Here is a 22715-nt window from a genome sequence, read left to right as displayed (position 1 = left end):
ATTTGAAAGAAAATGCACAAAAATAAAGGAATTTAGGAGTAAGAATAAATTTTTGGATGCCAAGGGGAACTTTGTTTATTTTCAGTTTCAGTCATTTTTGAAATATGAATTATTATAGCCTTATTATTATTTTCCTAAACATAGTATATTAGCAAAATATTTTCGAGTAATTTCTTTACTACATTTTAATTGCAACATTTATAGATAGCATTAATCTAAACTTCAATAAGACTAAATGAAAATTCTTGTTTTTTCAGAATGTTGGTAGGGTACTTATCCAAGGACAACAAAATGTATTTTTAAAAAGAAAAAATATGGTGTAATTGCATGTGATAAGAAGACAAACTGAGTGACTTAGACATGTGAATGGGGGAAAAATCACATTAATTTTCTTTCATTTTAATTTTTATTATTAGACATTTTTTTCACAGACCTAATTTGCAAGAAAAATTAAAGTATCATGTGTAGACAAATATCTAGAGGCAGAAATGAGAGAGGAGAGAAGATTCTTTATCAACCATACCTGCATTCAAATAGCAAGTGGGGAATCTGTTCACTGATTTGTGAGATGAAATTTTCCTTAGATCTGAAAGAATTGAATTACTATACTAAAAAAAGTAAATTATTTAAAAATTTGTATTAAATATCCTTTTTCATTTATTACTTTGGTGGAAGGCTTTACCATGTTTTAAAGATAAAGAAGGTTATATCCTTTACTTACTTCTCATCTCCAGCCAAGGAACAACTGTTAGTACCATTGCTTTTTTACCACGAGGCAAAGACACTCCAGAGTTCCTCTAGTCCTTATCCAAACAATAACCAAGAGTCTCCTCTCAGAAACTCTCCTAGGTTCCAGGGTCTAGTGTTTAAAGGCAAGGTAAATGTTTGGAGACTCACTCTCCAAATTTAGGGGAAGTCTTAAAAACAAAAAGCAGGGGCCTCCCCTGGTGGCACAAGAGGTTAAGACGCAGCACTATCAAGCTATTGGCATCCTCTGAAGCACAAGTTCGATCCCCAGCCAGGGAGGTGACCCACATGGCGCAGCAGACCTCTCCTGTCTTGCCTACTGCCCACCTCAGCAGTGTATTTCAGTAGATCTGCCTGTTCTGCTCCCCACTCTCTCTCTGGTGAATCCTCTCATGCCCCCCACATCTCTGGCCTGTACCCCAGCTCTGGTATATATAAATAAATCTTAAAAAAAAAAATAAAGCAAATGCACAGTGTGACAAAAGATAAGAAGACCATGTGTCAGGGGCATACCGAAAGAAGAAAAGGGCAGTGGGGGTAAGCCTTGGGTCATGTAGAGAAATGTTCAGAAAGGAATGATTTCTGCTGCTTGAGAAAGGACTCTCCAGAGGCAATGGTATAGGAGAGATTAGGAGGGTTCCATACTAAAGCAGGTGGGAAGAGAGTCTTGATTGGTGATAGAGGGGGCCTGGCACCAGGAAACCAACACAGCATTTCAACTCCAATGAGGGGGTCTGGAGGAAGTAGGGTTCCTATATAGCCTGTTTCTGCTTCTGCCTGAGGGATCTGTCTTCTCTCCTTACCCTGCTGCCACTGGCACTCCAATGGCAGATCTTGTTGCTGTTTCCAAACGCACTGGTGTCTTTGCATTTAGAACAGTGTAGTGGCAGGGAGGCCATGGGGCAGATTTTCTATCACCTTATGCAGATAGGTGAAGGAGGCGTCCTGGAGCCCTCAGTGGCTTTTCAGGCTGTTACTAGAATTTTACCAGGTACATGGCAGGCAGTGGTGCCAGGGGACCGGGAGGCTGGCAGGTCTCCCAGTCTCTGGTGAATCTTCACTCTTCCTGGGCTGTCTGGAGTTCTCTGGTGGTCTCGTTCTCACTCCTCTGCTGGTTCCATTCCGCTCTCTCAATTGTTCTCGTTCGCTTTCGCTCTCTTCTCCTCTGGTGGTTCCATTCCACAATGCTGCTCTTATAAGCCCCATCTCAGCCCAGGTGTACCCACCTACGCATGCCCACACCCTATTCCAGGTGCCCACCATCAGGCATGCATTCAGGACTGCAGGGATCCATCATCAACCCTAATGATGGGAGGGCAGAAAAGCTTGACAATGATTTACCCTACAGTCTTCCCCACTGTGTGATAGGTTCTTGCCAATCCTTTCTTTTAATCTGCTGGTCTTTTCTCTCCTTAAGAGCCTCAAGTTCGTCCTCATCTTCAGACCCTGCCAGACTTTGCTCAGTCTAATCCCTGGAAAGGCTCCTCCTTCTGTCACCCAGATAAGAAAAAAAAAAAGACGAATATCAGGGGACCCCTGGTATAACTGGATCTAAATCAATGAAACCTCTGCCCCAAATCTGGCCTCTTACAGCACTATGCCCTGGATAGAATGGAAGTTCCATTCTGCATCAGTCCTGAAGAGGTGCCTGCAGCAAGCTGCATCTGTAAACTTGATAGAACAATGAAGACATCACCTGCCTCACAGGGGAGTTGTGAGAACTGCAAAAGGAGGTGTGAACACTTGTCTCACTGCATTTGGTCAAGCGTTAAACATAGAAAACACTTATTAAAAGTCCCTGTTACATTATTAATAGTAATGTTGCCAGTTAGAGCTTCTGCTATATTCCAGAAACTGTGTTACTATAAGATGGGGATATAGCATTGATAAAGACAGAATTGGGGGTGTGGGGGGAGAAGATGGTGACAGACACAATCCTTGAGTCATCTCTTCACTCAGGAATACCAAAGATAAGTGCCAGAGAGAGCAGTCACATCTGGAAGGTTGCTGGGGAAGTGAGGACCAGTGTCTCAGCAAGGAGAGCCAGAAACCATCAGAAAGGGAAGGGAAGACTGAGAAACAGTAAGACAGAATGGTGCCAGTTCACTGAAAGGGCTATTAGTCCTTTCCTCAACAGTCCCCCATCAGCCTGGGAAGGAGAGAACAGAACTTACTGTGAGAATATAGGCTGTTTCACACAGTTCAAGAAGGGACACCCTGGTGAAGACACTGGGTTTGGCAGTGGAGAGTCACACAATCATCCCCAGCATGATCTCTGGACTCCCAGAGGTGTCAGTGAGCATCCTGGGAGCCAGGGAAGATACCTCTCCCTCCCCTCAGATGTGTGAGACCTCCAGTCTGAACTTACTGGGGGGGGACTAGGGGGCCACAGTGAACTTGGTCTGCTCGGTGGCTTGTTTAGGGCCATGATGGAGCATATCATATGTATAGATTTGTTTTCAGAGGGCTTCTAGACAATGTGATACCCGCTGTTCCCCTCCCACGATCTCATGATCTCTGTCTTTGCTCACAAGGATACTGCAAGCAAAAAAGCTTGTCAAGTTCCAGGACAGGAGAAAAAATAGCAAGACAGCACACACAGATTTGCACAGGGGGATTCTAGACCACAAGCTTTCCAGAGACTGGGAACATGCCTACTTTCCACCTCTTGCCTGCACACAATTTCTGCTTGTGCTCACAAAGAAAACTGAGAGCACGGGTGCCTGTCTGGCTCCATTGTTGGTGAAAGCACAGCAGTGCCAGGATTATTGTACACATAGACTTTTTAATCAGTGGTATTTAGACCACTAGCTTACCAAAGACGGCACACTGGCTGCTCCCCTTCCTGCCCACATTCAAATTTTGCTCCACTCAAACATTTCAGTGGGGGCTTCTAGACATCAAGCATCAGAGAAGCTGAGGAAATTCCCACTCTTCCCTCCTCCAGGAATTCAGGAACTATGTCCAGAGTGTGTAATCAGAAACTATAGGTAACCTTAGGGAACAAAGGACTTCCTGATGCTGGTGGACAGGATGGCGTGTAAGGGGTGGTAACTGCATGCCTGCCCCAACTTTCCCTCTTGAAGAGAAGCTACCACTGAAGTTTCTAATTTGCTACTGATGGAAAGTAAGAGTTCCAGGAGAGAAGGTCTAATACAGCAAAATGGGCAGACAAAAAAACACAACACAACTTGAGACCTCAAGGAAACATGTCACCACAAGTCTCCAGACTCCAACCATAAAGACATGGAAGATCTTATCTTCCTATCAGACAGAAAGATGAAAGCTGTTGTGGTAAAGAAATTCAAAGAAATGAAGAAAATGCTACAAATATAAGTGGAAAAATTAATGACTTCAGAAATACTAAATGAACAGAAATTAGAAACTGAAGATTTAAGCAAGAAAATAAGGCAACTGCAGAAAACAAAAAGATCAATAAAAGAGTGACAAAAAATAGGCAGAAGAACCAAATATACACATCTCCTAGATATTGATCCAATAACACAAATACATTAATTTGAAAGGAAACTTTAACCCCCATGTTCATTGTAGCACTATTTACAATAGCTAAAACATGAAATAAGCTAAGCAACTCAAAACAGATAAGTGAGTCAAGAAGATGTGGCATTTACACACCATGATCTACTACTCTGCGATCAAAAAAGACAAATTCATGCCATTTGCAGCAACATAGATGGAGCTGGATGGAGCTGGAAGGGATAATGATAAATGAAATAAGCCAGAGGAGAAAGCCAAACACCACATTGTGTCATTTATAAGTGGAATATAGAGAGAGTAAGAAAAAAGGACAGATAAAGCCAAACATGAAACAAACGCTTGGAAACTTATTAGAGAACTGTGGGATCCACAGAGAGGGTGAGAGCAGAAGAGGAATGACAAAGGGAAGAAGGGCGCATGATGGACTAAGGTGGTGGACTATGGGTGTTTTGGTGGTGTTTGCACTATGGCAATAACATATGGGGGGTTGATCTTATACTCCGAAAGTACAATGACACAAACCAACATTAACTCAATTCTTTAAAAAAAATCATATGATTATATCAATAGATTCAGTGAAAGCATTTGACAAGAGTCAACATCCATTTAAGATAAAAACTCAATAAATGGAAGTAGATGGAACATTCCTCAACATAATAAAGGCCATATACATCATCAGATACACATCCAACATCACTCTGAACGGTGAAAAACTAAAAGCTCTTCCCCTAAAATCTAGTAAAAGACAGGGTGTCCATTTTCACCACTACTATTCAGCATAATATTGTAAGTTCTACTAGAGCGATCAGTAAAGAGAAAGAGAAAGAGAGAGAGAGAGAGAGAGAGAGAGAGAGAGAGAGAGAGAGAGAGAGAGAATGCAAATAGAAAAGAAAAACTTTCATGGTAGAGGGTATCACAATATACATGAGAACCCCTAAGGATTCCTCTAAAAAAAAAAAATCATTGAAAAAATAAATCAATTCAGTAAAGTAGCAGGGTACAAAATTAATTTGCAAATTATCAGTTGCATTTCTATATGCAAACAATGAGTTTGAGGAGAAAGAAATCCAGAAAAATAATCCCATTCACAATTGCAACACAGTGATTATATATCTAGGAGTAAACCAGAAGACTTTGTTAAAAGCAATAGACGTAGGGCCTCACTGGTGGCGCAAGGGGTTGAGACACAACCTATGAAGCTATCCATAGCCACTGCAGCATGGGTTTGATTCCATATGGCCCAGCTGACCTCTCCTGGCTCACCTGCTGCTCCCCTCAGCAGTGTATTTCAGTCAGTCTGCCTGTTCCGTTCCCCACTCTGTCTCTGGTGAATCCTCTCACCCCCCATACCTGTGGCCTGTATCCCAGTTCTTGTATGCATAAATAAATAAATCTTAGAAAAAAAAAAGAAATAGAAGTAGAAAAAAGGAAGTGGAAAGATATTCCCTACTCAAACACTCAAAGACAAACATCATAAAATGTCTCTACTGCCCAAAACAATATCCACTTTCAATACAATCCAAATAAAAATTGCAGTCTTCAAAAAACTGAACAAAAAGACCATCAACAACAAATTTGGTGAGGATGTGGGAAAAAAGGGTCTCTCTTACACTGTTGGTGGTAATTTAAACTGGTTCTGCCCCTATGGAAAACAATATGGCAATTTTTCAAAATATTAAAAATGGATCTACCATATGAACCATCAAATTCCATTTGTAGGCATCTACCCAAAAAATACAAAAAACACCAATTCAAATAGATATATGTACTCCTATGTTCACTGTAGTCCTATTTACAACACCTAAATTATGCAAACATCCTAATGTCCAAAACAGAGGAATAGATCAGAAAAATGTGATACATGCACACAGAGGAATACTACTCAGCTATAAAAAAAAAAAGGATGAACTTGTGCCATTTGCAAGAATATGGATGGAGCTGGAAAGCAAAATAATATCTACTTGGAATGCTAAGCAAAACTGGAATGCTAAGCAAAATACTATCTACCCCATAGGCTTATTACGAACACTAACAAATTGTTTCTTACAAAGCACTTAAAAGCATACTAGGTATATCATAAGTATTCAATGAATGTAACTTTTTTAATTAAAAATCAAAGATGGAATGATCTTTTGTGGAGCCAAAAAGTCATAGGAAAAACTTTTAATAAATATGTATGAACACCGATTACATTTGTCAAGCAGCAAATACAGTGTATCATTGGAGAAGGACAAGACCTAGCCTTTGAATACAAATGTATACATGCTTTACTCAAATCTCAAATCTTGGTAACTGTCTGCTTGTGTTTACAAACAGACCCACACTAGAATGTTTGGTTTCTTTGCAGAACTGCCTTGAGGATCCCTCCTCAAACATTAAATGTAGCTATGCTCTGCTCTTATGATCCAGAAATTTTAACTCAAAAGTGGTTTGCTTTCCCAGTTTGCTCCCTCCCCATTGCTTTTAGTTACTTTCTAGATTTCCAAAATGTCATGATCCTTTCTAGATAATTACCTGTACCTTCTCAGGGATCTTCTTTTATTCATTATAGAATTTTAAAGTAAACTTTCTTTTCTTTTTTTTTTAATTTTAAAAGATTTATTTTATTTATACAAGAACCGGGATACAGGCCAGATGCGCAGGAGGGTGAGAGGATTCACCAGAGACAGAGCCGGGCACAGAACAGGCAGACTAACCAAAATACACTGCTGAGGGGAGCAGGGGGCAAGACAGGAGAGGTCTGCTTGCCATGGGGGTTGCTCCGAGGCCGGTAGGGATAGAACCAGCACTGCAGAGGCTGCGGACAGCTTCACAGAGCTGCACTCAACCGCCTGCACCACCAGGAAGGCCCCTATTCTTGAATAATATTAGATTCACAGCAAAATTTAGCAGAAAGTGGTGAATCTTCAGATACTCTCTGTCCCCATCAATGCAAATTCTCCCTCATTATCAACATTTCCCTGACCAGAGTGGTACAGTTATAGCTGATCAACTTTCATGGACACATGATTATCAATCAGAATCCATTGTTAACAGGAGGCTTCACTATTGTTGTTGTTACATTCTCTGGGTTTGCACAATGTATAATTACATGTACCCACCACTGCAGTATCATACACAGTTATTTCACTGCCCTAAAAATCCTCTGTGGTCAGCCTGTTCATCCCTCTTCCCTCTAAACTCCTGGCAACCACAGATCTTTTACTTTCTCTATTCTTTTTATTTTTAAGAACACTGAAACTCCTACCGCTGTGCATGCCCAGACACACACACACACACACACACACACACCAAAAACAAATTTACGATTCTCCTTCTTCCCTGCAATATCTCCCAAGGGAAAGATGAGGAGAATATTTTCCCACAGCATAAATCTCAGAATCCTTATTTAGAAAACACTGGAATCTGGAAAAAAGTTACAATTTACAATCTGTGGTTTTAATTGGTTGAACAAGGTTTTCAAACTATGATGGTAATGGTCAGAAAAATTAGCAACTGTTCCTGTGAATAAGCATCCCACGACTATGAAGAATGCCTTCCTTTCTATTATACAAAGCTGCTTGCTAAAACAAAGTGGTGACTTTGGGGCAAGAACAAGACTTGAGGAAGATGAGCATAATATCAATCTGGGTATGTCTATTCTGGAAGGTACAAATCAATAGATTTTATCAGAAGGTTACAATTTACTAAATATACTCTTTAAGCAAATGATTGCACTCTCATGCTTGTCTCACTCACTGTAAAAAGTTCAGTTTCACAAATACTTTCTGAACATTAAATCGCCATTTCAGACTTACAAACTTGGTAGAGTCATGCTTAAGGATGAATGTTTCTAAAGCTTTCTCAACAAAAGCAACTTTTTAAATTTGATTGAACATGCATTTTAACTATTTTTGAGGGGTTTTTTGAGTTTTTGTTTGACATAGTGTAAGGCTTTAACATTATATAGGTAAAACTAACTTTTAGTTTCAAGTGATACTAGTTGGCCATTTTCATAACCTTCATAAATTATATTTACATGTTACTTTTAAAAAGAGAAGCTTTTTGAACTGGTATTTTCATTTCTGAGCTTCAATAGGTATAATAAATATTATAACTAATGATAACAAGTAACAACTAGAATAGTCTTAGCAAGTGGCAAGCACTGTTTTACAGAGGAGGAGACTACATGCAAAGAAGTAAATTACTCATCCACGGACAAACGGTGATGAGTTGTGAAAGGAATTCAAATGCAGCAGTCTGGTTGCAGGGTCTATGATCCTACCTACAAGCCACACATAATCTCTGAAATAGATCCCTTGGGCTTAAATACATTTTAGATCAAACTGAAATGTGCTAAAATTCTTTCTCTTACACAAAAAAAGCACAGATAAATCATGCTGTCATATGCCCTAAATGGAATCCCATTCCGAGTATGATTGGGATCATATCACAAGTATACCGCTCAAATTTGCCAGCACTGTGCAAACTGTGTAGCACTGGGTGGTAGCACTGTGCAAACTGTACAATCAAGACTCATAGTCACTTGACGACCATAAAACAATACAAAAAAATCATTCAACCATGTGTGCAGGCAACTTCCTCTTCTATTTATTCCTGGGCCTCCCACACCAGGTGACATTGATACATGAACCTTAAGATCTATGTCCCTATGCTTGGAAATCATTTGCACAAATTAATATGGAGATCTATCATATTATAGCTAACTATCAGCATTCTGTAACACTTGAGGTTAAGTGAGGTCTTTTTGACTCTTTTTTGTTAAAAAATGAAGTGAAGTTAGCAAATTCTGGATTTTTTTTAATTAATGGAAATGCTCTTTTTTTTCCTTTTTAAAATTCAAACATAAAAGTCAAATTTGCTATTTTTTATTTTATGCTTTTTTTTTTACTATTCAAATAAAGAATTACTGGGGAGAACTGACACATTATCCAAACTGAGCAGAAGAATCTGTTAACAGGACAATTTTTAACAGGAACTCAGGTTTCCATGACAGAGTCTGGTATTTAACAATAAACTGTGTTGTAACACTTTTGTGGCTACTCTGTTGACTCAAACAAAGGAAGAATATTTAGAAGTTTTAATTTTATATTTAGAAAAGATCCTATGATTTTAATTTGCTCAGACATAGTTGATTTTATGCAATAGCAAGAAAGAGCTGTGTAACATACGCCTCCCATGCACCCTAAGAAGTAATTTACTGTAGGTCAGAGTAGAAAGGAACATATAAACTAAAGAAAGAGCACACCAGGCCATTTTAGTTCTATCAGTAATATATTTCCTTTAGATAAACATTTAGATAACTCCAACCTGAATCACTGCAATGGACTGAATGTCTGTGTCCCCTTAAAATTCATATATTGAAGCCTCACTCATCAGTGTGATAGTGTTAGGAGGTGGGACATTGGGAGATGATAAGGGTGGAGCCCTTGAGATAAGGGTAGTGCCCTTTTCAGGAGAGAAAGGAGACAGATGATCTCTACCATATGAGAATGCAGTGAGAAGGCCCTTGTCTCACTGGACCAGGAAGCTAGCCCCCACCAGACGCCGGATTGGCTGACACCTGAACATTGAACCTCCTGTTCTCCAGAACTGGGAGAAGTAAACGTTATTTAAGTCATTCAGTCTATGTTATTTTATTATTTCCATTTGAGCTGATCACAAAAATATGACAAATAAAAAAATTTTATAAAAATTATTTGTGGGTGGCCTCCCTGGTGGCAGGGGTTAAAGACATAGTGCTATCAAGCTATCACCAGCCACTGAAGCATGAGCTTGATCCCCAGCCAGGGAGGTGACCCACATGGTGCAGCAGACCTCTCCTGTCTCGCCTGCTGCTCCCCTCAGCAGTGTATTTCAGCTGATCCACTTGTTCTGCTCCACACTTTGTCTCTGGTGCATCCTCTTACCCCCCCACACCTCTGGCCTACACCCTAGTTCTTGTAAGCATAAATAAATAAATCTTAAAAAAATTATTAAAGATCAATGAAACTAAAAGTTGGTACTTTGAAAAAAATAAACAAAATAGCCAGGCTCAAAAATAAAAAATGGAAAAAAACATATATAAATAGGATTATAAGGGGCCTCCCCTGGTGGCACAGCAGTTGAGCACTGGGCTGCGAGGCTGCCCGCTGCCTCTGCAGCGCCGGCTCGTTCCCCTGCCACCAGCAAGGGTCCCACAAAAAATTAATTAATTAATTAATTAATTAATAGGGTTATAATTGAAAGAGGAAAAATCACAACAGACTCAGTAGAAATCAAAAGAATAATCAGAGGGCCTCCCCTGGTGGCACTCCCCTGGTTGAGCGCTGGGCAGCAAATCTGTCCCCACCCTCTGCAGCACCGGTTTGATCCCCGGCCACCAGTAAGGGTCCCACACGGCATGCAGACCTCTCCTGCCACCCGCTGCTCCCCTCAGCAGTGTATTTTGTTGGTCTGCCTGTTCTGTTCCCCGCTCTGGCTCTGGCGAATTCTCTCCCCTCCGACGCTTCTGACTGTAACCAGTGCTTGTACAAATAAATAAATAAATCTTTTTAAAAAAAGAATAATCAGAGATTACTATGAACTAGACGTAAGACCTGAAGCCATAAAATACATAGAAGAAAATATAGGCGAAACACTACATGACATGCACATCAAAGACATCTTTACAGACACATCACCCAAAGCAGTGATAGTGAAGGCAAAGATGAACAGCTGGGACTACATCAAATTAAAGAGCTTCTGCACAGCAAAAGAGACAATAACCAACACAAAGAGAAACCCCATCCACTGGGAGAAGATTTTTGCACACAACACTAACGATAAACGACTGATCACAAAAATCTACAAAGAGCTGATGAGACTCAACAAAAACAAAGAAAATAATCCAGTCAAAAATGGGCAGAAGAGCTAAAAAGAAACTTCTCTAAAAAGGAAATGCAAATGACCAACAGGCATATGAAAAAATGTTCAACATCACTTCTAATCAGGGAAATGCAAATCAAAACTACAATGAGATACCATCTCACACCAGTGAGAATGGCACATATTAAAAAAACTAGCAACAACAAATGTTGGCGAGGGTGTGGAGAAAAAGGAACTCTTCTGCACTGTTGGTGGGAGTGCAAACTGGTCCAACCACTATGGAGAGCTGTGTGGAGATTTCTTGAACTACTAAACATAGAGCTTCCACATGATCCAGCAATTCCACTCCTAGGTAGTTACCCAAATAACACAGAAACAGTAATTCCAAAGGGCACCTGCACACCCATGTTTATAGCAGCACTATTTACAATAGCTAAGCTATGAAAACAACCCAAATGCCCAAAAATAGATGACTGGATCAAGAAGATGTGGTACATATACACCATGGAATATTACTCAGCATTCAAAAAAGATAAACACATGCCATTTGCAGCCACATGGATGGTGCTGGAAGGGATCATGCTCAGCGAAATAAGCCAGAAAGAAAAAGAAAAATACCGTATGGTCTCATTCATAGCAGGAATCTAGAGAACTTAAATAAGGGACCAGGAAAATGAATAACTATAAGAAAGTGAAAATCAAAATCAACAAACAACTATGAACCAGAGACACTCTATGGAGGCTGGGGGGCAGGGAGGGGAAGGATTGGGGTCAAAATAAGGGGGTTGCAATTGTATGGGTAATATAAAAATAAAATTTATTAAAAAAAAAGATAAACACATGCAGTTTGCAGCAACATGGATGGAGCTAGAAGGGATCATGCTCAGCGAAATAAGTCAGAAAGAAAAAGAAAAATACCGGATGGTCTCACTCATAGCAGGAATTTAGAGAACCTAAATAAGAGACCAGGAAAAAGACTTATCAATACAAAGTAAAAATCAAAATCAACAAGCAACTATAAACCAGAGACACACTAAGGTGGGGGAGAGGAGAGGGCGGGGCAAGGAAAGGAAGGACTAGAGTCAAAATAAGGGGGGAGGTGCAATTGTATGGGGAATATAACCAAAATTAAAATGCATACATTGTGCAAAGATGAAAAAAGATGTAAGAATTATATAAAATAAAATATTTAAATAAACAAAACCATACTGAGATACCATCTTACACCAGTAAGAATGGCATATATCAAAAAATCTAGCAACAACAAATGTTGGCTAGGATGTGGTGAAAAAGGAACTCTCCTACATTGCTGGTGGGAGTGCAAACTGGTCCAACCACTATGGAAAGCTGTCTGGAGTTTCCTCAGTCCTACAAATGGAGCTACCACATGACCTGGCAATTCCACTCCTAGGGATCTATCCAAAGGACACAAAAACATTGATTCAAAAGAATACCTGTACCCCTATGCTCATTGCAGCACTATTTACAATAGGTAAAACCTGGAAACAACCCAAATGCCCAAAAATAGATGACTGGATCAAGAAGATGTGGTACATATACACCATGGAATATTACTCAGCAATCTAAAAAAATAAACTCAAGCCATTCTCAGCAACATGGATGGAGCTAGAAGGAATTATGCTCAGTGAAATAAGCCAGAAGGAAAAAGAAAAATATCAGATGGTTTCACTTATAGCACAAATATAGGGAAACCAAATAAGACATCAGTATAAAAAAAAAGTACAAAACACAACAAAGCAAAATGGACAATTATAAATCAGAGACAATACTTCAGGAGAGGAGGAGGGAGAGGGATCAGAGGGAGGGAGGGAGGAGCACAGGGGACTGAGGTGATGGTGCACGGGTGTATTGGTGAAGGAAACTCTATGGGGACTACACCTGAGGAGTTGGGGGGAAGCAAATATTGTTTAAAAATGAACAATTAATTTAATTAAAAAATTAAATTAGTAAAAAAATTATTTGTGAAAGATGCTATTGAAGCAGTGGAATAAATCTAAAAAAAAAACCTAGTTGGTCAACAACATTCACTGTCTCCTCAACCAAATTTCTGTTATTTTCAACATTGTGTTTCTCTTTCGCTTTAGAAACTGAAACATGGATATTAGACTTATTCTGCTCCTGGGTTGGGACATCTGCCGCAATGATGGCCTCCAGGTGCCTTGGCTCACTGAGGGTGCAGGCCTGTGTCCTGCTGGATTTTCTGCTTTTCAGATAAGAACGTCTGTATCCTGCTAGGTCTATCTAAACCTCAGGCTCTCAATTACTTGCATACACTAATATGTTTGCCAGCACCAATCCTGGGAACTACAAGGACCAATAAAAGCATATCCACATCTCTTCTCTCATAGTCTCTCTCTTTGCATCACTACTTTCATTCCCTTTCAATGTCACACACATAAAACACTTCACTGTCCTTTAAAATACAAACGAAAGGAATAACGTTCTATGACTTTCTCCTTCGCTTCCAACATATTAAAGTTACTCAATCACCTCAACTTCTGCTAGATTGGGCCACGCATCTGCCTCTTGGAATACTGGTAATACTCTTCTCCAGGGCTTCTCCAATTTCTTTGGTTGCTGCATCTCTGACTCCTTTCTCTCTTTTCCGGAGGATCGCCCTACAGGGGGCAGAGTGTGGAGTTGAGCTGTGCATAGCCTACACAACTGCCAGGACCCACACAACGGTCCTGGCTCTTATTTGTATGGCTGTGGGCCTGGCTCTTAACTGTGGACCTTTCTAGAGTTCTAGCCTATTTAGCCGTTCTCATTCCACAAGCATCTCCCAGGAAGTCTCACTTCCTCCTTCCAACCTAATTAGTAATTCTCTTACCCCCGTAACTCTCACAACTGCATCTCTTGCTTGTATCCCTTCTGAATTTACTGTATTTCTGAGCCCTTGCCCTCTCAACCAGAGCAAAATTCAAAAACTGTCCCCTGCTCTTCACATTTCCCCTCCTTTTTTGTCACCAATTTTCGCTATCTACAGTTCCCATCCAGATGACAAACCAGGACATTCAATTTCCATTCTTATTCCATAAACGCAAAACAAAGTGGTCTTTCTTACACAGGACCTCACTGTGACTAACAATCTCCTATGTGCTCTATATCACCAACCACAGCCTTACCTCTTCATATTAAAATCCCCCCAAATGCTGTTATTTTCTAATGCTTCCTATTATTTAATTTATGGAATCTACAGTAGGGGATGAAATGCAGAGTTTAGTGTGAAAAAAAACTATTCTATTCCATGAACTTAATCAGCTGGCACCACCTAAGTATAAGTGGCAGGCAATCCCAGGAAGAGCCCAGCAGAGATATGGGCCTTACTAGCCAATTATTCACCCCTACTTTGCAGATTAGTTACCATAGATCAGAAATGGGGGTGCTAATTGTCACCTCCTTGGTGATTGCCAAGTTTTCTGAAATCAGGATAAGCAGGATTGTGACTCCTGAATTTTAGAAATCTGGCTCTGTTCCCACCTTGATAGTGAAACTGCTTTTTTTAAAAAAAAACAAAATTAGCTTTTTATATTAAATTTTTATTGCTATTGAAGTAATATTATTTTACATCCTTGCTAGTGTTCCAACAGTACAGGAGTCCCCCCAACCAGGTGTAGTCACTGTAGCCCTTTCTTCCACCAAAGCACTCACAGTCCTCCACTGCAGTCTGTTGTGTTGTTTCAGACTCTCTCCCTCCTCCACCCCCTATGAAAGCCCGAGATGAATGGTCAGTTTTCAAGGGTTGGTTCTAAAGTTTGTCTTTTACCCTTTGTTTGGGTTTTCTATATTCCATATATAAGTAATGTCATCCAGTATTTATCTCTGCCCTTCTGGCTTGTTTCACTTAGTATAACCCCTTGAAACTGTTTTTACTACATCGTTCTTGCCTTCCAGATTGCCAGCTGTTTTCAGTATCCCATGTTGGGACACCACCACAACAGGTCACACTCGCACCAGGAAACATCCTGCTCCCTGCCCATCTCGGCTTTCTCAGATGGTCAGTCTCTGCCACTTAATCGGCCCCTTTATTCTCCCTTTAATATGCTTACCTGGCAATGTGACCTTGTCTCAACACTAGGACCTGCACTCTCCTTGCTACCTTAGGGAGTGCTCAGTGTAGTAAACTGTACTTCCAGCTTCCTGAAATCTACTAGATGTCTTCAACTGTGTGTCCCACAGGGAACCCCAAATTAACATCTCCCAAATGGAATTAATTTATCCTTTAAACTAATTCTTCTATACATTGGTTTGACAGAAGAATGAGTCCCATATATCAAATGTGACTCATATCCTGGACAATGTTGTCAATAGCTGCAGGTGTTGATCCCTCTGCACCCCGGGAGCTGGCCTCTCCTCACTCTCTCTTTACTCACTCTCTGTGCTCAGGCTCGAGTAACCCTCATGTGCCTTCCAAGCAGTCTTTTCTAGCTTCTCTCCCAGGACCACACTGGCCTGAGTCATAAGAGCAGTGAGACTGTATTTTATTAAACCCCTAAAACTGGGGAATTTTTCTGCAATTGTCTACCCTCATCTATTAAGTAGGTAATTAAGAAATGCACTTAAACTTTTAGTTCCATTTCTCTCCCTGACAGGAAAACAACTGGGATAGATTTGAACCGGAGATGGATCAACTTGGGCCTCTCATGCTTCACTTCAATCATGCCAAATGGGGGAAACACTTAAGGAGTTAAGCCTGTTCACTACTGTTAAGTGATATTCCAAAGTCACAAGTTATGCTAGCTATACAGAAGTCAGAAAAAAATCTGTTTCAAAGGTCAACATAATGAAAGGTTTTTTTTTTTTTTTTTTTTTAATCTAGCAGGAATGGAAATTGGAAAGAGCTGGTGGAAACTCTCTTCTTCCTGAAAAAGATGAAATTTTTATCAGCCAGCCAAATTTTTTCATGACTAAACTTAACTCATCTTCCCATCTCCCAACCCCAGTTTTTCCCTCTCGCTTTATATTCTTTGAGGGTAAGGAAAGTTTACTACTTAAAGGAATTGCCTCTGAAGTAAATATATAAAACTGCACACTGCATACTTGTGAATTCAAGAACTTTGAGGACATCTTCAATCATCAAAACTGTCATATGCTTATAAACTTCAGTCCCTGAGTTCATCTGAGTTCCAATCTCCCCAATCCTGGAAATTCTAAGAACATCACATTTCTTAACCAGCAAGTAAGATTCAGAAAGTACAACTTAACGACTGGGATAAATGGAAAGAAATACACCTAAGCCAATACCACTCAGATTATTGAATAGGCTCTACCTAAAGATGTTACTTTTGTTAGTAGATATTTTTCATCTGCTAATGCTAATTCGGAAAGATTTGTTCACTAAAATATACAGTATGGGAAGTGAGATTTTCTAAATGGTAGCATGATATGTGATAAACGATATTTGAATATACAATGATATATTTATAGATGGAATCACATTAGAATTAAGGAGGGAAGTTTCGAATTTTTCTAAACTTAACAACCTGATTAATTGTAATCAACGTCTAAGTGAAGTTTTCCTATCTGTGACTGAAATATTTTTTTATTGTGGTTAAATTATTTTTAAATATATAAAGAAAAATACAAATAAATTATAAAATACTGGGCCTCCCCAGTGGCACAGCGGTTGAGCTTGAGCGCTGGGTTGCGAAGCTGCCCGCAGCCTCTGCAGCACCGGTTCGATCCCGGGCTGCTCCCGGCCACCGGAGGAGGGTCCCACATGGCGCGCAGACCTCTCCTGCCGCCCGCTGCTCCCCTCAGCAGTGTACCTCGGTCCTTCTGCCTGCTCTGCTCCCCGCTCTGGCTCTGGTGAATTCTCTCACCCTCCCGCGCTTCTGACTGTACCCAGTGCTTGTATAAATAAATAAATCAATCTTTAAAAAAAAAAGAAATTATAAAATACTACTAATTTACATTTGCTAGACACTTTGGCCATTTATAGTGCCAAATTTGATTTACACCATGCCCACTGTTTTGATGTCAGGCTCACCAAAAACTCTTGATTCTGTTGTTGGGTAGAAATCTAAAGAGACCCATTTGTCCTAACTTTAAAAGTTGATTGGCCTTTTTATTTTTAGAATTATTATTTTAATGAGGTTAGTTGTGGTCCTCCATGATATTGTATATAAAATGTGATCCTGTGTCAAGGATTTTGACCTCAAAGAAGTAGAAGACCAATTCCATAGATTTGGCATATGGCTCTCAGCTTTTATACCATTTCTCTAACAGGTCACAACTGCAGGTCCTGGGCTGAAAATAACCTACAATTATGTATGGCTCTATGTTTTTCCTGTTCATTTTTTAAATTTTTAACTAGCTGCTAATATTTGAAAGTTAGGGAGCTTCATTTTGGGCTTCCATATTTCCTGGGCATATATGGCAAGCTCATTAACAACGGAACCAAACTGCCTCAAGGTGGCAATCAACTCAGCAGCAGACTGGCATTTTGGGCTGAGATGTCTCTGTCCTCACTATCCTGCCTAAACTCCAAGTTCAAGATCAGGTGTTGTCCATCATTTTATTCACATTGGAGTTTGTCTTTCACCCATCCCATTTCCCTCAAATGACTTCAGCAGTTTTCTACAGGTATGCGTCTGTAGTTTGTCCTTAATTGTAAACATAATAATAGCAAACCATTTCCATCGAGCTTAATAGAGTCAAAGACTTTCCTAAGTATTAAACATGAGTTAACTCAGTTACTCTTCAGAATAACCCTAGACAGGGAACATGATAAGCACCCCATTTTACAGATTAGGAAACTGAGACACCAAGAAGTTGAGAACTCACCCAAGGCAACACACATATCACTGTGTAGTATCAGGCTCACAGGCAGGCCTCGGAGAACCTAAGACCCCAGTCATCAGGCTTTATTTCTGCATACAGTAGAAGGCTCCACATAACTACATTGTCAATGCCCTTTCAATTCTGTTCATTACCCCCAGAAGAGAGACCCTAATAATACTAATGTCTTCTTTAAAGTACCTAAGAAACAAAAACTTGGGTACAAATTGCACCTTAGGTAGCATTTTATTTAGCTCCATGGCATTGTTTTAGACAAGCGGTCCTTCCTCTAAGGCTTTGTTGCTATCAGAGGCAGTTATTACAAAAAGACAATGGGATGGTCACAAAAGGCATTGGTCCTAGGTTCAAGGATCGGTCTTGTTTTCTAGAACAATAATTAGTTTGATATTTGCAAACATATAAAATTTACAGTACTTAATAAAAATGATGATAAAGATACATGAGCCCTACATATGTCATTTTCTATGCAACTACCAACCACCAACTTCAACTTTTCATTACCAAATTAAATGCTCATTTCATGCTTATGACCAAAACATATAGAATGTTTATCTCCTATGTGAAATTTTCAGAAGCCTTAGATTATTTTCCTCTGCTCCCAAATGGACTTGAAACAAAGATATTGGCTCTTCCAAATACATCACATAATTTGCAGTTTATAGTGAAACCTTTGAATCAATATTTATTTTCATGTTGCTTTTCTTCTCTTGTATAAAGGTTGAAATTTTTAAGATTTGTATTCACACATATTTTAATCTAAATGACAACTAAATGATAGTTTACTATCCCCATGTTAAAGACAAGGAAGATTTGAATCTTGGTCCATTTGAGTCTTAAATGTTGGTTAATTCTACCACCCCATAATACCTTCTAGATGCTCTTGAGTTATTTGCTGCTCAGTCAGATTTTTAAGTACCCTGTGCTCTACTGGGTCACTGGAGGGTCTACTTTGGGAAATCTGCAATATATAGTCTAAGACTAAGGACACCACCAACCTGGAGGCACACAGAATACAAGGTCCAAAAATGAACAGAAGAAAGAAATCACAACACATAAAAAATTGGAATCACATTGAAGCTAAATTAGTTCTTTCCAAATGGGACAGATACATGCTGAACCAATTAGGAGTCTGAAAGATGTGGAAAGAGAGGATGAGAAGGAATAATGAGAACCTATGTAGGAAAATTCTTGAAAGACAAAAGCTGAAAATTCTTAGTTCTGGAAAGTGCTGGATAAAAGAACTCCATCTAGAGCACATAATTTATTTTAACACATCATTCTCACATTTTCTAGTCTAACAGAACTGAAACACAAAGTGGTTTAAAAGTGACAAGCCTCTTCCAACTATGTAAGCAGGGAAAGCATCAGAAATCCTGGTTTAAAAGAACAGCAATCATTCTCAGCAGAGGGATAGGGAGCATATTGCTGAGCTGAGATCTCTGTGAACTTACAGGACTGTGGTCATCTGTGGCACCTGAGGAATGTGATCCAACATCAAGTGCATGCAGTGGACAGTACTCTTCAAGCAAAGACACCGACTAGGGCAGGCTAGCACTGGCAAGCACCACACCACCAAGAGAAAGGAAGTGGTCCAGCAGAAGAATCTGTGTTCCATGGCTCCCTTCACTGCTGGAGGCGAAGCAGCAGAAGGAAGAACAGCTGCCGTGGTGGCCGGTGGCGGCGAGGCAGTGGTTGCTGCTGGGCTGGCTGAACCCAGCTTGGGAGCCCTAGTTCAGTGCAGCTCCCAGGGAAAATGCTGCATCTGACCAATCCAGAAGAAGGAAGATCACATTACAGGCTTGAGGGCAGCAAGCCTAGGGGGTGCTGGACTCCCAGACATCAGGAGAAGATTTTTGGTGCAAATGGTCTCTTTCTGAAGATACATAATATCTCTAGGCAGCATAATAAAAACACAAACTTTTCTAAATTTGCTTCCACTGCACATTTTATTTAAAGCCCCAGACTTGTAGCCTCTAGCTGATCTTTTGAAGCTCAAGTTGATTAATTATTTATTGGATCCATGCAAAACGACTTTTCTTCTTTTTATCAGCTAACATTACCAAATCCTAAAGGTCAGACAGAGTTTTAATTAGTTGATCTAGTAGCACATACTCCCTCCCTACTCCAGACTATGCTCTCAAAAAAATGTTTTCATTTCCTTCTGTAGATTTTCTCCTGAAATCAATAGCACTTCACTCATATATGACTGAAATCAGTTAATTCTGGCTTCTTCCTTTAGTATTTAATGTTTAAAACATGATGGTTAGACCATGAATGAATATACCTACATGTCTAGGAGACACACTGAAAGTTAAACATGTGTGTAAAGTTTGTAATATAGAGCAAGCCTGAGCCTCCTCTGAACTCAAAGTCTGGAGACACATTTCTCATGAGCAGTTTTTTTTGTTTGTTTGTTTAAATTTTTTTTAAATAGAGGCATGTTTTATTTATTTATTTGTTTGTTTGTTTTGTTTACACATGCACTGGGTACAGTCAGAAGCGCAGGAGGGTGAGAGAATTCACCAGAGCCAGAGCGGGGAGCAGAGCAGGCAGAAGGACCGAAGTACAGTGCTGAGGGGAGCAGCGGGCAGCAGGAGAGGTCTGCGCGCCATGTGGGACCCTCTTCCGGTGGCCGGGGAGCAGCCGGGGATCGAACCAGCGCCACAGAGGCTGCGGGCAGCTTCACAACCCAGCGCTCAACCGCTGCGCCACCGGGGAGGCCCCTTGTTTGTTTTTTAAGATTTATTTATTTATACAAGCACTGGGTACAGTCAGAAGCGCAGGAGGGTGAGAGAATTCACCAGAGCCAGAGCAGGGTACAGAGCAGGCAGACTGATGAAATACACTGCTGAGGGGAGCAGTGGGCAAGACAGGAGAGGTCTGCGTGCCATGTGGGACCCTCGCCCAGCAGCCGGGGATCGAACCAGTGCAGCAGAGGCTGCGGGCAGCTTCGCAACCCAGCGCTCAACCGCTGCACCACCGGGGAGGCCCTCATGAGCAGTTTTAACTGGCCACATTCACTGAGGTGAGAATTGGTCCCAGTGACACTGTTGAAAACAGCAGACTTCTTCAATAAATATGCAATTAAAGATATAATTTTGTTCACTCTGTAAGTCGGTAACTTAAGGAAGCCTTTTGGTTTTAGTTTTAAAAACTAAAATGTTCAAACTCATGCCTACACAAGCACTTTAAAAAATGTAAAAATATAGAAAAACAAGTTAAAACGTGAATGGTCCAATCTAGGCAACAATCCCAGGTGACAGAGTGGGAGACAAATCCAGTGCTTGGAGAGTTGGTTTTGTCAAATTTTATCAACCATATGAGGAAAAATAAATCCATTCACCTTTTCTCCAGCAATTCTTCAGTCCTGTTTTATTTTGTAGGTGAACACTGCCCTCTTTTGGCAAAAAGGTTCAAAGTTAAATTCATGTGGATTTTTGGTTAAATATCGACGATCAGGAGGAAAATTTTAATTTCTATGAACAAGAATGATTTACTTAACTTTAAATATGCTTGACATTGTTCAACATACTTTATTGCCTAAGTATGTTAATAAACCAAACAAGTCAATTTCTTCCTTCAATCCCAATCCTGCAACTATACTCTTGCTGAAGTTTGTGATTTGGAGGACAGGAGACATGCAGATTTGTACATTGTTTTCAACTCAAAATATAGTATTATGTAGACTCATAAAGCCTTTCCCCAGAAGACTAAAACATTTCTATTTTATGAATCTAATGTTCAATGTGAAAATATCTACTTACTATTTGTAAGTTCTTTCTTGTAATACCTTACCACCTCTCTCCAGCCTAAAAACACACTTGCTGGATAAAATAAACTCATTTTTAATGCACCAATGTGCTGAGAAAGTTAGAAAGATATCTAAGTCCAAAACTGAAGTGAAAGTGGGACACCAGTAAGGCAAGAAAACACAGAAGGTTAGTTAAGCTTAGAGTATTTGTTTAACCAAGTGAAATTACATTCCTATTTTCAAGTAGAAGGGGTACGGAAGAAGAAAATTCCTTTCTGAAGTGGAGTGTCTCAAATGGAAAATCTGCATGTTCATTAAGTTTATGGAAATAAAATAAATTTTACTCACACCCAAACCCCCTACACCTCCCATCCACTCAGAGAACATATGAAAAAATTGCCTATTTCAATAGAAAGGGAAGAATAAAAATCTCTTTGGAGATGCAGAATCTCCAAATTAGCTTTCACATGAATTTTCAGGGTATTCCACCTGAGTAATCTGAAAACCTTAAAAGTGAAGATTTAAAGGGGTTGTGAGCTAGCAGTGGTTCTGGCAAAAACAACCCATCCCTCTAATAATTCTTACATATAAAGTTCTTCAACACAAGCTTGTTCAAAAACAACAAAATATGAAACAAAGCTATAAAAGCTAACCATCAGAAACATAAAGAAGAGAAAGTTATCTTACATAGTTCAAATATTGGATTTAGGTATGGAATATGAAATAATTTTGGTTCAGTGTGTTTAGAGAATTAAACATACTAATAAAGAACAGGAGGATTAAAGACCTTGGGAACCAGTGCATTAACTCAGACCAGGCCACGTAGGGACCCACCTTACAAAAACAACCCTCAGGTGCCCTCGTGGAAGCACCCCTGACATTAGGACTTCTGATGAGCACCTGGGGAAGTGGTACCCACTGGACAATATTGACCCTAAGGAAAAAACTCCTGAACACAGGGCCACCCACTAGCACCTTGGGAACATGTGCATATTCCAATTCAGGCTGTACACGGCCCAGCCCAACTGCAGCAAATCCCAGCTGCCCTCTT

General features: G+C 40.0%; 1 protein-coding gene across 2 annotated transcripts in view; it reads right to left on the bottom strand.

The window, feature by feature from the left end:
- Positions 1 to 19643, bottom strand: part of PXDNL (peroxidasin like) — a 628077-nt gene extending 608434 nt beyond the window's left edge. For both annotated transcript variants that reach the window (XM_054692271.1, XM_054692273.1), the window contains exon 1: positions 19365 to 19643. In XM_054692271.1, coding sequence (XP_054548246.1) covers positions 19365 to 19528 — 164 coding nt within the window. In that variant the 5' untranslated portion in view covers positions 19529 to 19643. The remainder of the gene's footprint in view (positions 1 to 19364) is intronic.
- Positions 19644 to 22715: the final 3072 nt, after the last annotated feature.

This window comes from Talpa occidentalis, unplaced genomic scaffold (assembly GCF_014898055.3).
Source record: "Talpa occidentalis isolate TD23 unplaced genomic scaffold, MPIMG_talOcc4v2.1, whole genome shotgun sequence".
NCBI classification, from domain to species: Eukaryota; Metazoa; Chordata; class Mammalia; order Eulipotyphla; family Talpidae; genus Talpa; species Talpa occidentalis.
This window is presented reverse-complemented; position numbering and strand designations above follow the sequence as displayed.